The sequence below is a fragment of the Baudoinia panamericana genome (assembly GCF_000338955.1).
Source record: "Baudoinia panamericana UAMH 10762 unplaced genomic scaffold BAUCOscaffold_7, whole genome shotgun sequence".
Classification (NCBI taxonomy): Eukaryota; Fungi; Ascomycota; class Dothideomycetes; order Mycosphaerellales; family Teratosphaeriaceae; genus Baudoinia; species Baudoinia panamericana.
In genome coordinates, this window is record NW_006911263.1 from 1,285,845 (window position 1) to 1,299,806 (window position 13,962).

At 53.7% G+C, this 13,962-nt stretch overlaps 9 protein-coding genes across 9 annotated transcripts; 6 read left to right on the forward strand and 3 right to left on the reverse strand.

Annotated features, from left to right (window-relative positions):
* The first annotated feature begins 254 nt into the window (after positions 1-254).
* On the forward strand, positions 255-808 carry BAUCODRAFT_518048 (uncharacterized protein). Its single transcript, XM_007679137.1, has one exon. The coding sequence runs from the start codon at positions 433-435 to the stop codon at positions 715-717; it is 285 nt and encodes a 94-aa protein (XP_007677327.1). The 5' UTR covers positions 255-432; the 3' UTR covers positions 718-808.
* Positions 809-1,381: 573 nt separating this feature from the next.
* On the reverse strand, positions 1,382-1,797 carry BAUCODRAFT_148948 (uncharacterized protein; the record flags this gene model as incomplete). The annotated part of the gene is made up of 2 exons (XM_007679138.1): positions 1,382-1,519; positions 1,603-1,797. The coding sequence occupies 2 exons, from the start codon at positions 1,795-1,797 to the stop codon at positions 1,382-1,384; spliced, it is 333 nt and encodes a 110-aa protein (XP_007677328.1).
* A 307-nt stretch (positions 1,798-2,104) lies between these two features.
* BAUCODRAFT_518058 (uncharacterized protein) lies at positions 2,105-3,497 on the forward strand. Its single transcript, XM_007679139.1, has 3 exons — positions 2,105-2,467; positions 2,524-2,737; positions 2,799-3,497. Exons 1-3 carry the CDS (start codon positions 2,340-2,342, stop codon positions 3,363-3,365), a joined length of 909 nt encoding a protein of 302 aa, XP_007677329.1. The 5' UTR covers positions 2,105-2,339; the 3' UTR covers positions 3,366-3,497.
* Positions 3,498-4,044: 547 nt separating this feature from the next.
* On the forward strand, positions 4,045-4,547 carry BAUCODRAFT_577462 (uncharacterized protein; the record flags this gene model as incomplete). Its single annotated transcript, XM_007679140.1, has 1 exon — positions 4,045-4,547. The coding sequence occupies exon 1, from the start codon at positions 4,062-4,064 to the stop codon at positions 4,545-4,547; it is 486 nt and encodes a 161-aa protein (XP_007677330.1). The 5' UTR covers positions 4,045-4,061.
* Positions 4,548-5,787: 1,240 nt separating this feature from the next.
* BAUCODRAFT_148951 (uncharacterized protein) lies at positions 5,788-6,276 on the forward strand (the record flags this gene model as incomplete). Its single annotated transcript, XM_007679141.1, has 1 exon — positions 5,788-6,276. The coding sequence occupies one exon, from the start codon at positions 5,788-5,790 to the stop codon at positions 6,274-6,276; it is 489 nt and encodes a 162-aa protein (XP_007677331.1).
* Positions 6,277-6,418: 142 nt separating this feature from the next.
* Positions 6,419-6,777, reverse strand: BAUCODRAFT_518093 (uncharacterized protein). The gene has a single exon (XM_007679142.1). The coding sequence runs from the start codon at positions 6,668-6,670 to the stop codon at positions 6,461-6,463; it is 210 nt and encodes a 69-aa protein (XP_007677332.1). The 5' UTR covers positions 6,671-6,777; the 3' UTR covers positions 6,419-6,460.
* A 106-nt stretch (positions 6,778-6,883) lies between these two features.
* On the forward strand, positions 6,884-7,868 carry BAUCODRAFT_148952 (uncharacterized protein; the record flags this gene model as incomplete). Its single annotated transcript, XM_007679143.1, has 2 exons — positions 6,884-7,320; positions 7,640-7,868. The coding sequence occupies 2 exons, from the start codon at positions 6,884-6,886 to the stop codon at positions 7,866-7,868; spliced, it is 666 nt and encodes a 221-aa protein (XP_007677333.1).
* Positions 7,869-8,036: 168 nt separating this feature from the next.
* On the reverse strand, positions 8,037-8,986 carry BAUCODRAFT_518086 (uncharacterized protein). Its single transcript, XM_007679144.1, has 2 exons — positions 8,621-8,986; positions 8,037-8,571 (listed from the first exon to the last, which is right to left on the reverse strand). Exons 1-2 carry the CDS (start codon positions 8,731-8,733, stop codon positions 8,205-8,207), a joined length of 480 nt encoding a protein of 159 aa, XP_007677334.1. The 5' UTR covers positions 8,734-8,986; the 3' UTR covers positions 8,037-8,204.
* A 2,044-nt stretch (positions 8,987-11,030) lies between these two features.
* On the forward strand, positions 11,031-12,122 carry BAUCODRAFT_34903 (uncharacterized protein). Its single transcript, XM_007678693.1, has one exon. The coding sequence runs from the start codon at positions 11,179-11,181 to the stop codon at positions 11,662-11,664; it is 486 nt and encodes a 161-aa protein (XP_007676883.1). The 5' UTR covers positions 11,031-11,178; the 3' UTR covers positions 11,665-12,122.
* Positions 12,123-13,962: the final 1,840 nt, after the last annotated feature.

Sequence of the window (13,962 nt, forward strand, 5' to 3'; positions counted from 1 at the left end):
GCAACAGCGCACCTTTCAACATCACGGTGTAAAGAGTCCCCTTCTGCCCGCAAAAGAAGTCGTCCAGGGTGTGGCCGTAATCTGTGCTCATTTGACCATTGAGGCTGTTTTGGTTTTCGCAGACAATGCGTAAGTACAACCGTTTCCAAAAACCTTGTCGCACGGCGGCTGTCTCCGCGTCGCGGGGTCGCCCATAGTAATATAGACGCGCAACATGTATCTTTATCTTGACCTCGCTGCCGCTCGTAATTGAAGCCAAATTTAGTGTGAGGATCTTGATATCGCTTATTTCGAGGTGTTGCTAATTACTAGTAGCCGTAGCTGCTATGCCTACTATACGGTACCCGCTATACGTTACGGCGCGAGCCCATAAGCTTATTCAATACGAGATTGCGAATAGTATAGTAGTTGTCGTTATAAGTAGCACTACCTATGTCCTTAACTAGCTTATTATATAGATCAACGGTATTGCGCTTAACCTTAATGTGCAGTGTGTATCTAATGTCCTCTATTTTACCAGTTATTACACCCTCTACTAGCTCCTCCTCCTCCACCGGCGGCGACGACGGCACTAACAGCTGTTTCTACTTCTTCTGCTGCTACTTCTGCTTCTGCTACTGTTTCTGCTTCTTCTTCTTCTTTATAGGACAAGGTATAGGCGGCTGGGAGCCTTCGAAGGGCGTAGGCATACTGCGCTTGCGCCTACTGGCACGCTGAGATATCGCTAACACCTCAGAAAGTGCTATAATACGACTTCTCACACAAATAATGGCTTCACACTCCGAATTAGGCAATCGACGACGAGCTGAGAATTCGTAGGCACAGAACGCGTCTATATTCCTATGGGCGACCCCGCGACGCGGAGACAGCCGCCGTGCGACAAGGTTTTTGGAAACGGTTGTACGCTTAGCTCAGCGATACCCCTGGGCTTGGCAAGGATACCTCACCTCATCCCATCCTGTATGAGCATGCATTCTGCAATTCCCTTGCAATGCAACAGATTTGATACCAACAATGACGTTATAAAACATTACACATAACACTGCCCGGCAGACTTTATGGACCCGCCCGTTGGACGCGCGTGTTCGTGGGACTTGCAGCCTGTACCGCCTACTCAAACCTGTACGCAACCCAGCCTACTTCTCCCGTTCCTTCTACTCGTCATCACGATGGTCACACGGCGACGTACGGGCGCAATCGAGCTTGCACACTCTCTCCAGCATCTTGTCTCTGCTTCATTAGCGCCGAGCACCTTCATTCGCATGTTGACATCTTCGGGTCATCTCTTGTTCTGACAGTTGAACTCGCAACCCCCCTGACAATCTGCCCATTGGCCATCGTCCTGGCTCGCTCCCGTCCACCATAGTTGAACAGCACGTCCCTAACGCTTGCGCGCAACGGTGTCCCATCTGTGGCCGCTATGCACTTCGTGTTCGACCACATGGCGATCAAAGTCCTTCAACTGCTTGCCAAGCGCCGCTCGGAGGTGCCAGTTGACCTGCCGGCTGTCGACGATGATCTTGAGTGTTTGTCGTTTTGTTAGCCGCATGACTGTGACCTATGACAAGGTCGCAAGGAGTTGAATCGCTAATCATAGCTTACTGGGCTCAGTGTCCCACGCTGTTGCATGGCGTGCAGCTCGGCTATTGTTCCGACCGGCATGGACGTGGAGAAATCTCCCAGATAGAGGAATCTCGAGAAGGTTGCAAGATTGGGGCCTGGGTTCTTGCTATTGCGGATGCTTTGCACCCACCGCAGCATGTCTCTCGGCCAGGTCGAGAATGCGAAACACGTCATCTTGACATACTCTTTCAGAGCCTTGTGTCGGATCCGAGGGGTTACTGTAAAGAGCGCAGAACCGGACATTGAAGCGCTCACGAGAGGGTCGCGGACAGGCCAGCAATACCAGAATGGGATGCCCACGAACTCGCCAACACCTATGCCGCAATCCCGTGCCAGTTCGCTGCACGACGTGTCGATGGTTTCACGCTGATATCGTGGTCAGCAAACTACCCACTGCTGTTGAGGCGTCGACATACTATAAGAGGGCTTGTCGGAAGCCTTAGTGATTGCTCATGGCCAACTTCATATCGCATCGCATCGCCTCACGGTAGATCTTCTGACGAATTTCTGGCGGCAGGTTCCCGAGATAGTCCCGCGTGGTAGCCATGGTGATGGAAGAGCAATTTCGGTGATGCTAGAATCGTGCTGTTGGCACTGATGGAAGAGACAATCAGCGGGAACCCGTGGTGCACTGCACGCAGCGGTATGACGAATGTGAAAGCGTTAGACCACGCGGAGGCAACGCTAACCGGCAAAGTCCGCAATAATCAGGTGACATGTGCGGCTTGGCGTGGTTTCCGTTTCTTTCTCTCAACGCCGCGGCACCGACATGCTCGATACAAACACAAACTTCAGCAAAGCAGACCAGTATCGAAACGACTCTCACTATGGCAGATGCAAAGGCGTAAGTTATGTTTCTTCTGTGATGTGATTGTCACCTGTGCTAAACCGTTATAACAGCAGGATCGCGAAGAAGGAGGCCAGGCTCGCCGAGCTGGACAAGGAGATCAAGGATCTGAACCAGGAGACCGAAGCATTGGAACGTGTGGCCGCGGAGGGTCAGAGCAAGGTGGCCGCGGTGTTGAGGGCTGCGGAGATCGACATCGAATCACGGGTGTGCACATTCAGAGGCCCCGAGACACGAGTGATGCAGGCTGTCAAATCGGGAAAACTTGTACGTGCAGTTTCCCCTTCCACGTGCCATACCGAGCTCTCAGCTACTGACCGTCATCAAGCGCGAGGCCCTTGCATGGTTCGAGACCTTCATCGGACCGCTGAAGTGGTTGGTCGAGGACGAGGATGCTGCCGCATGGATGGCAGCGGAGGAGCGGGTCACCACTGCCGCCGTTGAATACATGAGCCATGAGATGAAGCAGCGACCACAGGTTCCCGAAACGGTCCAGATGTTCTACGAACGACTACTCCAAATCAAAGCCGTCTACGGTCAGAGTGAGGGTAGCAATTGCGAGGAAGATGCCGAGAGTCGTCACGAAGGCGCTGAAGATGATGGTTCCGATGAAGAAAGATCCGATGGGCGGAGCTCCGGAGATCACTCTTTCGTCAGAGACGAGGAAGGCGATCTGACTTCTGAGGATAACGGCTCCGATGATTTCGAACCCAGCGGCGAGGGTTCGGATAGTGACGGCTCTGGCAATGAAGACTCGAGTCACGATGGCCCGGTTGATCGTGATTCCGACGAGGAAGACTCTGCAGAGTTCACGAATGGAGAAGGATTCGAAGACTACTCTGGCGACAGTACTGGGGAGATGGGAGACGAAGAACTGGTCGAGAAAGGGCATTGATCAACGATGTGGCGTTGACTGCTGTGTAAGCCACGACCTTGTCGCGCGCTGTCCTTCCATATCAGAGGCTAAAGCCTGAGATAAAGCTCGACACGGCCATGGAGTTGTACCACAGCGAGCGCTTCTTCAAGCTTGAGGGTTTGCTCAAGATGTGGATGGAGAGGACAGCTCGGAAGGCGAGCGTGGCGTGTGTGGCGTGGCAGGCTCCACGATCGCAAGCTCAGAGTGGGTAAGTCACGAGCAGTGCATTCTCCTGGATCGGGGATGGAGAGTGCGAGTGTAATGCTCGCCTACTTCAGATTTGAAATGGCCGGCAGAGCACATGCTCAAGGGGCGGAGAGTACATATAGGCTTATGATTGCACAAACAAACTATATACTGCCTTGGCTCCATCCTATGCGCTTGTAACGTCCGTCATAAGGGTGGTGGTGATGCCAGCGCAGGTATTTCAGACATCCATCGGATGGGGAAGGAACGACATGTAGGGCCTTGATGCCTTGGCGCGAGTGGACGAAGCACGAAACCCTTTCATGACTACACCACAGCACTCATATCGCCCTCTTACTCGATTGCAACTGCAACGTTCATTCAGATACGCATACTAACGATAACAATAACCATTTGAGGTATGTCTGTTTGTATGATTGCTGGTGGGTGCGCATTTACTTATCAAGCTCGCAGTAAGCGCCGCTCGAAATGGCAGGCCCAAGTGTCCACACTACGGACCTCGAAAATGCTTCCGCAAGAGCGCATGTGCTCGGGTCTAGCATCAAAGATCGAAGCGAGAGCGTCGAAGAAGCCGCAACACCTGCCGGAGCGACCGACTTCGACACGGAGACAACCTACGTCGTGGGCCGCATCAAGCCCACCAAGGATTTACAACGAGTGGAGAAGGCTGAGAGTGTCCACATTAAGCGTATCGGGGTTGCTGGGCATACTAACAGAACTAACAGAGCCGACGGCCCTGGCACCGTCTCAGAGACTATCAACGACCATGCGAACCGCAGCGCACTCGTAGGTGAGATGACAGATGAGACAGAACACCTTCTGCGCAAGCGCTTCGCGCCTGTCAGAGGTCAGTCGGCGAAGGCGGAGGAGATTCAGGATGAAGATGATCACCTGCGCTGTTGCAATCTCATTGTAGACTTGTGCAAGATGACGAGATCATGTTTTGACCTTTAAAAGACGCGCAGGTTCATGCCCGACCTGATGCGCTGGTGGCGCTCCATCGACGAGTTGAAGAACTTTCATCAGCAGAGCGCAGACGATGGTGAAGGGAAGAAAGGGAACCCCGTAATACTTGACTGACGCGCCCATAGTGAGGAAAGCGGCCCGAGCGGTGCAAGACTGGGCGACCGCGCGATGCATATCCTACCCCGTTAACAGCAGCCGGCGGCGACATAACTCTGTCATGCGACGGGTGAAAAGGCAGTGATCTATTGACAGTAGTCGACATTGGAGTAGGTCGGAGAATCACAGCGGTATCCACAAATATTTGTATTTCGACGCCTCACATGGTTGTCACTTCGGCGACTATCGATTAACCGTTCGCGTAGCATAACGGAGCAGTCACCACCACTGATATGCATGGATAGTCTCGCGTAGTGCGCTGAGACTGGCAATGCAGCATAGATCAACTGCTAGATACACGATGATCGCTTGGGTCGCATAGGTCGCTCAACAAGCTCTGGTCAGAACGATATCGTTGGCCTTACTCGAGGTTTCCCAATCTGGTCATCAACAGCCTGTACAGCCTGATATAAAGCATGTCGGGGTGGTTGTTGTGTTACTGGTTGCGGACCTTGTTCTGCACGTTATGGTGCCTGTTATGTCGAGGTATTCGTGGGTACCGATGTCGTCCGTCTCGTCAGCGTCGTTGCGTGGCTGACACGAGGACTGGTGGTCAAACCGAGTGCTCTCGCAGCATGGGCAACCTGGCGGGTCCATTGCGGCATCGTGGCGCCCGTACTAGGCCATATGACCGTACTGCTCTGGAATCGCAACGCAGCGTAGCCGGCGAAGGTAACCTGCACTGGTCTACGGTCAAAGACGCCTCAGATCCGTCGAACTCAAGACACTACGTTCCGCTGACGATCCACGGCTCCAACGCAGCTTCTGGAACATTGGGACAAGCGGTGTGGTGGCTGGCGCAACCGTGACTTCCTCATCCGTCTAGCGCTATTACACGGGCGCACCGCTCTCTCAACGTCTACCTTCACGGACGGCTTATGAAACGTTGTTGTGACCTGCGTTCTGTCCCCTACCGCAGAATGCTCCATTGTAATTCAGCTCGCTGAATTAATTTCGAGTTATGCCACGACTGACTGAATTAGTTAATGTCACTTGCGGAAAGGTTACAACTCCGTCGCACTAAGCACTCATTGCTCCCGCAATATGTCACAGGCCACTTTTAACAGGATATATGCCAATATTTACGACCTTCCCGAAGGCCTTGAATGTCTCAGCAGATCAGGACAGGCGCCCCATTCAAAAGACCCAAGGGCTGCCGCCTCCGCGACAAGATCAAGGACTGCACGACTGGATTAGTCGCATTCCCACGATAGACCAAGGAGACGGCAGCCCCGATAGCACGACACAGCTCGTCCTGGTCAACAGTGGCACTGAGAAGATCCGCATCTGCGCACATCGTCCAGCTACGAACTGGGTCGTTCGATTCAAAAAATTCGGATTCAGTGCCGATGAACGGAACGAGGACGGTGGTGACAGCCCAAACATTAGCAAGCGTTTTCAGCTACCGGGCGACTATCAGACACGCAGTCCTCAATTATGGTACGACGAGGTTGCGCGGCTAGACGCTGATTCCAACCAGACCGAAGCCGGCCACGAGTACAAAAACTGGCTTCATGTGTGGAGCTATCAACAGGCCGAACTCAAAGCAGGTCATGCTTGACTGCGCCCGCACTATCAAGACATTGGAAGAGGACATCAGGCCAACTCCGCATAAGGAAGCCCATGCCACGAACGACTTTCAGGTGAATGCTACAGCATGATCCTAACCAGAGGCCGCACGCCGGCGGCGCGAAGAAGGATGACGACCAAGCAGCACCGTTATCCAAGCGTCGCCGCGGCTGCGGCTAGACGAAAGAGACGGAGCAGCTTATCGATGATGCGAAGACTGAAGATGATAACGAGGACCCAGAGCTCGGTGGCGGGCTTGTGCAACACGTACCCGTCGCAACCGTAAGCGCAGCGCAGCAGCTCTGAACAAGCTTGTCCGACGTTACTTGAAGGTGAAGGGTGAAGACACTTTCGATGACGAAGATTTCGCCTGCGAAGACCCTCATGATGAAGACTACAATGCAACTTACCCCAGCTGCTCATCACCCGAGCTAGCTACGTGGAATGGTATTCCTCGCATCTTTCCACCTCCATCTGAGGACAACCTCCGTATCACTACTCGGCGCGCAAGCAATCGAGCGCGGCGTCGGCAATGACGGTGGAGACGGTTCGACCGATTGTAAGTTTGAGTCCAAGATCTTGTCCATCATTACGACCGGATGGGAGTCAAGGAACCCACCGAGCCGTTACCACCGCAGCACGATCTGGTCGGCCCGCGCACTGCCTCGATCGTCTTACATAACGCTGCTGTACCGTTCAAAGCGCATGCTATGATCACATCAGGTTTCGTTGTGTTTAACTCAGTCGCTGGCGGCATCGAGAGCATGGGGGAGGAGCTTTGCCACCGTAAGCACATCGTCAGGCTCCAGGAGAAGGCGAGAAACGGGGTTCGGGGCGAGATACGCTTCATTGAGCGCATTTGCGGAGCTTCATTAAGGTCTAAAGAAGCTCAAGCAGGTGGGAGCTCTGCAGGTGACGATGGCGGCCGGGGTGGCGGATGCCATTCCAAGCAGATCAAGGAGGAGCAAATCCGGCAGATGACCGGTAACGGGTTGATGGAGGTTGATGGAGGTCCAAGTGTATTCCGGTCGGATGTGTAGGACAATGCTGTGGATGGCGTAAGATCGGTGCGCCTGTCAAATTGTCCACGAACAGGCCTGGTAAGCCGAGCGTCCCGGCGTGTCACGATTGCTCACCGCAACCAACGGCTTTTCTGGTGACGTGCGCTTTTGCTCAGCGCTAAGAATCAAGGCTCCCAGAGGAGTTCCTTCTCTCATCTCAAGTATACAAGTGTTTCTTCCACGTTGTCAGAAGGTGGTGTTTGGTCGTCAATCCCTGGGGAAGTCTCACACCCGCGAACGTCTCGGAAACGGCACTTCCTTGGTCGGCGGAGTCGCTGACCTCCCTGCCGTCAGATTCGAGCCGCGAACAGGTAGGCAGATGCAGATTGTATGCTCGACCGCACTGGATGGTAAGAAATGGATCAACCACGGCGTCTTTGGCCTAAACGAGGAGGGGATTTTCCATCTCCCAGCGGTGACGACGACGCCAGATCCTCAGAACCAGTTCGAGACTGTAGAGGGTATCCAGACGGTTGGTCTGCCAGATGAAGTTCGCCTCAAGCTTGTATTGATGACCGAGTAATCTCACTACGGGCAAACCACAGGAGCGGTTTGCCGGAGTTCGGCTTGGCGACGGGAGGGATAGCTAGGCCTTCGAATCGATCGGGAGACGTTCACACATTAGTTGGAGCGTCTATGGATCGGTGTACTTAGCGGTGACGGCCTGGGTAATGGTCTGACATGGTCATTTTCTTGAAGAGCCGATTTTGAGCAGCGATCGCCATTCCACGGCTAGTTCGCTGGCTCGAAACGCTGTACTTGGACAAGAAGGCTCGTTAGGCTTTACTCAAGCATCTCTGGGTATAGAAGCTCATCGCATGCAAGGACGGCTAGTGCAGTCCTGGTTTTCGCTTCGTTGTTAGGCCGGCTTTGTAGGCGGATGTTCAACGCCATGATGGCGATCTTTGTGCGCTTGATGCCGAAACACTTTGCCGTGATGGTAGCGAAGCTTTGGTGAGCGGCGGAATTGTGGGAGGTGTGATTCCGGGTTGCTTGGACCGTCTTCGGGCGCCTTCAGCAGGCAGATCACCTCGGCGGCACTATTCCTGTACGGCGACTGCTCTTCTAAATTCGACGTGAGATCACGAGTCCGTGATTGCGTGCGCACGGCGACCCGAGACACTGGTGTTGCTGTAAGAAGATGTAGTGCGAGTGATGAATCCTGGTTCGTCATTCGCTGCGCTAGCTCCACCACCAGCCCGTCACGCTCTTCCTGATGCGCAACGCTGGAGATTCAGATAAGCGAGTATAGAAGGCTCAGTAAGCAAGGCTCACCTTCGCGCGATGTGGCTAATCTGTGTTGGAGATTTTGGATGGCTTGATCGTGGTTCGTGGTGAACGTTGTTCCTTTGTGAAGCATGCTGCGGTACAACGGCTAAGACAGTCATGGATGCTGTCTCCGTACTCTATGATGTAGCCTAGCGAGTGCCGACATGTCTGCGAGTGCGGCGGATATGCTTGGGCGTACCCCATTCTCTGTGAGAGGTGGTGTGGCCCGGAATCATTGAGAGCGGCTGAGAGCGAGCGTCGCTCCCAACGCATGGTGCACGTTACTCTATACCAGGTGAGGAACGGAGGGAGACCTTCTGACTGGCTCGCGCAACGTGTGAGACGTTGTCGCCATATGGTGGAAAAAGATTTCGCGCGCTTGCTCAGCCGGTGCAGCGCTGGTGCACTTCTGCGAGTATAGGCAAAACGAGCATCAGAGTGAGCTCAGAAGGCTCTGATTAGCCTCCGCAGTGGGTTGGCTTCGTGGGGTCCTCGTTCCGTAAGTCGGTTTTAGAAGTGTTCCAGAGACTGTAGGTCACCGTACAGTCGGAGCATTCTTTGGCCCGCCATCGCCGAACTTGTAAGAACTTCTCGCTCCTGATCAACCTGGAGTGTTATTTGTCAACTACGAGGTGTATCCCGGGGTGCCGCGACGTGTCTCGAGTTGTTGTCGTGGTGTTTGGAGAAGACCAAAATCTTTCGAAGTGTCGCATATGCCAGCGCTGTACAACGGACGCCAGCGCACGCGCCCCGAAGGAGCTCCTGGATGCGCAGAGATATCGTACGGTTCATATCTGTCGTGCAAAAGCCTGGTTCGGATGCGCCGGACACGGCCGGAATCATGAAAAGGAATGGAGCGAGCTTCGTTCTGTCTTCCATACGCTCCGTGCTTCATTTCGCTCGGCACTGGCTCAGATCAGTTGTGTGATGCTCCTTGCAGAGTTTGGGCTGTCGCTCGGGGCGGTTTTGTAAGTGGTTTCGCGGCGGGGCGTGAGGTCTGCAGCAGATGAAGTCCTGACGGAGATTCGAGGCTTAAACGTGGGCAGCAACGATGCGCACAGCATCAGCGAGCTCTTTGCACTGGCTGTGAGGGTGGATAGACTCCCAGTGGAGCATTTGACATGGGTTCTGGTGGGGGAAGACAAAGTCGGCACATAGTGAGATCACTGTGACGCCGAACGAGCGATGCCGCGGAAATTGGCTTCTTCCAGCCTGCAGGTGCCGTTGAGAGACAGCGTAAGACACTGCTCGAGCTCATCCGAGGCTTGTTCGAAGAGGTTTCTTGGTGTTTTGATAATGTTCGGCGGGTTCGAGAAGACCTGCAAGGAAGCCACAACCATTGCGGAAGATGCCCTGACCTACTGAACTTTTGAAAACACTGGCGGAACATGTGGCAAATAGGTCCGTAGGAGTCGCCTCTAGGTTAAGTGATGCTGGTTCTCGCTGGTTGGGCGGTGTTTTGTGGGATAGCCATCTGGCGGGCAGCATTCGATCATGCGCTAGTCGAAATGTAGCTCAGAACTCGCCCGAACACAACATCTAAGTCGGCAAGATGACACTTCAGCTAAGTGTTCTGCGACAGTTCTGTGGAGTTCTGGCCGTTATTGTAGATCTCCTCGGGTATGAAGCGTAGCTCGAGCGAGGAAATGGTGGCGCTTCGATGTTGATGTATCCATACGTGGAAAACCTCCATCTTTCTGAGCCGAGGGGCTAGCGCAGAGGGGTGAGAGGTTAAAGGTAGGCGTTTTGGCCATGCTCGGACATTTGTGCGTGGTGTTTTGCCCGGGTTTCCTCCAGATAGAACCTAGCGTTCGTCAGGAAATGCGCAGGATGAGCTGCAAACGCCCCAGATCGTGCGCGCGGTGTCTCAAACGACCATATGAGCGCTTAGCAATAGTCTACAAATCTCTGCATTGCGTTCTGCGGTAGCTTGCTATCTTCGCGGCTGCCGTGGTCTGAGAGTAAAGACTGCCACAAAACAACATCGTATTCTTCGAAAACATGGAGAACAACAGTTCAGGGTATTCCTGTGGATGGTACTGCGTCGGTTATGCCAGAAAGTTTAACAAGTTTTGCTCGTCTTTAATGTCTCGGTTTTGGTGGGCTGATGGCCTATGGCTGAACGGTCACAAAACACGGTCAACCCCTCCTCAAACAGCAGGACAAGCAGTACGAGTGACGTCTTCCAATCGAGCTGCATCAGGTTCCTTGGAATGTTCGATGAGTTCTGCTGAGCCTCGACGGTTTTGTTGTCCTCGGGGCTGGACAGCACAGTGTCGAGGGCGGTGATAGAACACTATGAAACAGTTCGAACCCGGCAGAACAACCGATAAGAGATCCATCCAAGGGTCAGAGTTGGTCGGCTGCAACTGGAAGTTTGACAGGTTTCGCTTGGTTCTCATGTTTTGTGGTTTTTGTGCACTGGTAGATAGCCAAGGCGGAACTTAGTAACAGCACATCACTCTAACCTTGGCAGGTAGCAAAATGAACGACAAGAGGGCTGTCTATGGACCTTACTGAGTCGTGTGCAACTGAATGTTCGACGGGTTCTGCTTCTTCCTGATATGTCGTGGTCTCGGCGAGCCAGTAGCGTGAGACCAAAGTCGGAAGGCAGTGACAGAACTGTATTTGTTGCTCCGAAAACAGCAGAACAAACGGTACAAGGGTACACCTCACGTCGAGCTAGTCGAACGCAGCTGGAAGTCCGACAAGTTCTGCTTCCTGCTAGCGTTTTTGGTTTCGGTGGCTGTTTGCCTGCCGTATGCAGTGGCAGAACATCACTCTGCGTTCCGAAAACGGCCAAACAAAGAGTACGAGAGCCATCTACGTATCAAGCCCTGTCGTATTTGGTAGTTAGTCCGGCCAGATCTGTGCAAATAACATGGAGAACGTCGGCCGAGCGTTCGTTCAGCTTGAGTTTCGGCTGCGCCCTCCGCTCCTCGTTCGATGGTGAAAACGACAGCTGCTCGGTGGTGAAAGCGAGAGACGCAACTCTAGATAGCTCCAGACCAAAGTCGTCGTCGTTGTATGCACGTTGGGCGATGGCATGAAGGTGGGGCAGACATGGTGGTCAAGCGGACATCCGCCGGCATGAACAGCGACTTAGGGTGTTCTGCATTGCCCGCATCGGAGCCTTTGTGAGACTAGAGGTCCTGTGACGCTGCGCCTCGTACTGGCCGACGTTACCGGTCCATGTTCTGTGGTGTTCTTGTGGTGTTCGTTCGGTGGGCTGCGGCTGGAAACTATGTCTAATGAGGATCGCATTACGGCCTTTCACGACTCTGAATTGGGCTCGGGAGACTTTATTGGTGCTGCGTCGTAGGCTTGTGCAATGGTATGAGGCTACGCCATGGGTTCGATTGTGTTTGGGTGCTGTTCGTGGATTGGCTTCGAAGATGTGATGGCAGAACGCCATGTTAGAAGATCAGCACGACGCGCCTGACACCTCCCAGCGCTCGAGACCGATCTCCAGGACAGCAGGTCACGGTTTCGGGCAGATAGAGTAGTGTTTGGTGGCATGCCGTATGGATTGGGTGAGCGAGGTTGCCGGTGATGCAGGAGGCGCTCTCACCCATGCATGAAAGTTGTAAACTCTGTAGAACTCTGGCCACAGATGATTCGGATGATGACGTTGATGAGCTTGGGACCGAAGGCGGTTATGGTTTGTCGTGTACTGCGGATGTTCTATCGGTTCGGCTCCAGCAGATCTGGCTCCCGCGAGAGAGAGCCCTGCATAGCCCAAATCTGCCACACCGACCTTATCGACGATTACAGCGAGGCTTCCGACGCTGAATGAGCGCTCTCGTTGGTCGGCGGCGTTGTGCGCATCAAGGCGTGGCCATAGGCAACCCACACGTTGCGCGATCAGCGCGGAAGCCAGGCGGTGGAGAGAATACCAAAGACCGTCGGGGAACATGCATCAGGCACAAGCGGGGAGAGTTCGCTGCTCTTCTGGCTGCATCTGAACGGAGTTTCGTGTCAGGTTTGGAATGCTCTGTCGGCGTTCTGCGGTACCCAAAGCCCAGGCCAGCTCACAGCCGGCTGTCCCTCCTCGGTCGCAACGGCAGCGGTTTCTGACAGAACACCCGCACGAGGCTCTTGCAATAGACCCGTTTGAATGGGCGCGAGCTCGAGATGTGCAGTTTCGGATGCGGTTCCATGAAGTTCGGTCGTGTTCGTTTGGCGCACGAAGACTCCGACGAAAAACATACTGTCAAAATCGACTCGTTTTGGCCTGGAGAAGGTCTGGCAAGTGTCTATGGACGTCCTAAAGTCGTGTTCTCTTGGTGTTCGCTTCGGTTTTCGCTTTGTTCGCTAGATCTGGAGTGACGTTATCCACGCAAGGCGGCTGTACGAATTGGCGACGGTGAAGCATCGTAAGTCCGCGGTGAACATCTCGAACTTGTTGGAGAACTCAGCGCCATGCTCTTCGAAGCGATAATTAGCCAAGATAGAAGACAGTAGGTCATGTGTTTTGTGCTGTTTCCTCAACAAGCAGGAACAAAGGCAAGCGTGTTCGAGTCAAGAACATAGGGAACCCGTTGGAAAAGGAGCCCTGTCTGACTTGCATGAAGTAGACAGACGGCGATACGATGTTCATGCATGTGTACAGTCTCGTATCAAGGCATGTGCGTGTGGTTTGTACAGCGCATGGTGCTGGATGTGGCTGCACTTTCGGAGGCAGGGCATATTGACTTCGACGTCGAGAACATTCGAGAACACGAGGTCGTGGATGTTTAATCAGGCCTAATACAAGCCTTCCAGCAAGAAGTTGTACCGTTCTTGATGTTTGTGGAGATTGAGATGTGCGCAGATACGCGGCGCATGGGCGAACGCCTGACGAGGGCGCACTTGCGAACCGCGCGGAAACTCGTCATCCTCGAAGCGTAGATCTGTGAATTGATGTCTGAGAAGCTCTGGGTAGAAAGGGGGATGCATATCGACGTCTCCTCCCTGTCACACTCGATGATAGAAGAGACTTAGTCCGCCGGCCCTCGTCGGACAAAACAAGTCAAAACGGGGAAAACATGATCAAAACATGGCGTCGCGATGTGTTTGCTGCTTGTTTTGAAGTGTCTGGAGGTCCGAAAGTCGAGAAGTTTTGATGGGTTTGTGCTCTGCTGCTAGCTGGTGGTAAGGGCTGGCTCTCGGTCGTCCACCCAGCGTGCGCAAAAACGGTTCAGGCCACGAACCGCTTTGTGATGTTCCACATATGGCTCCTGGAGCCCGAGGGTTAGGGTTAGGGTTAGGGTTAGGGTTAGGGTTAGGGTTAGGGTTAGGGTTAGGGTTAGGGTTAGGGTTAGGGTTAGGGTTAGGGTTAGGGTTAGGGTTAGGGTTAGGGTTAGGGT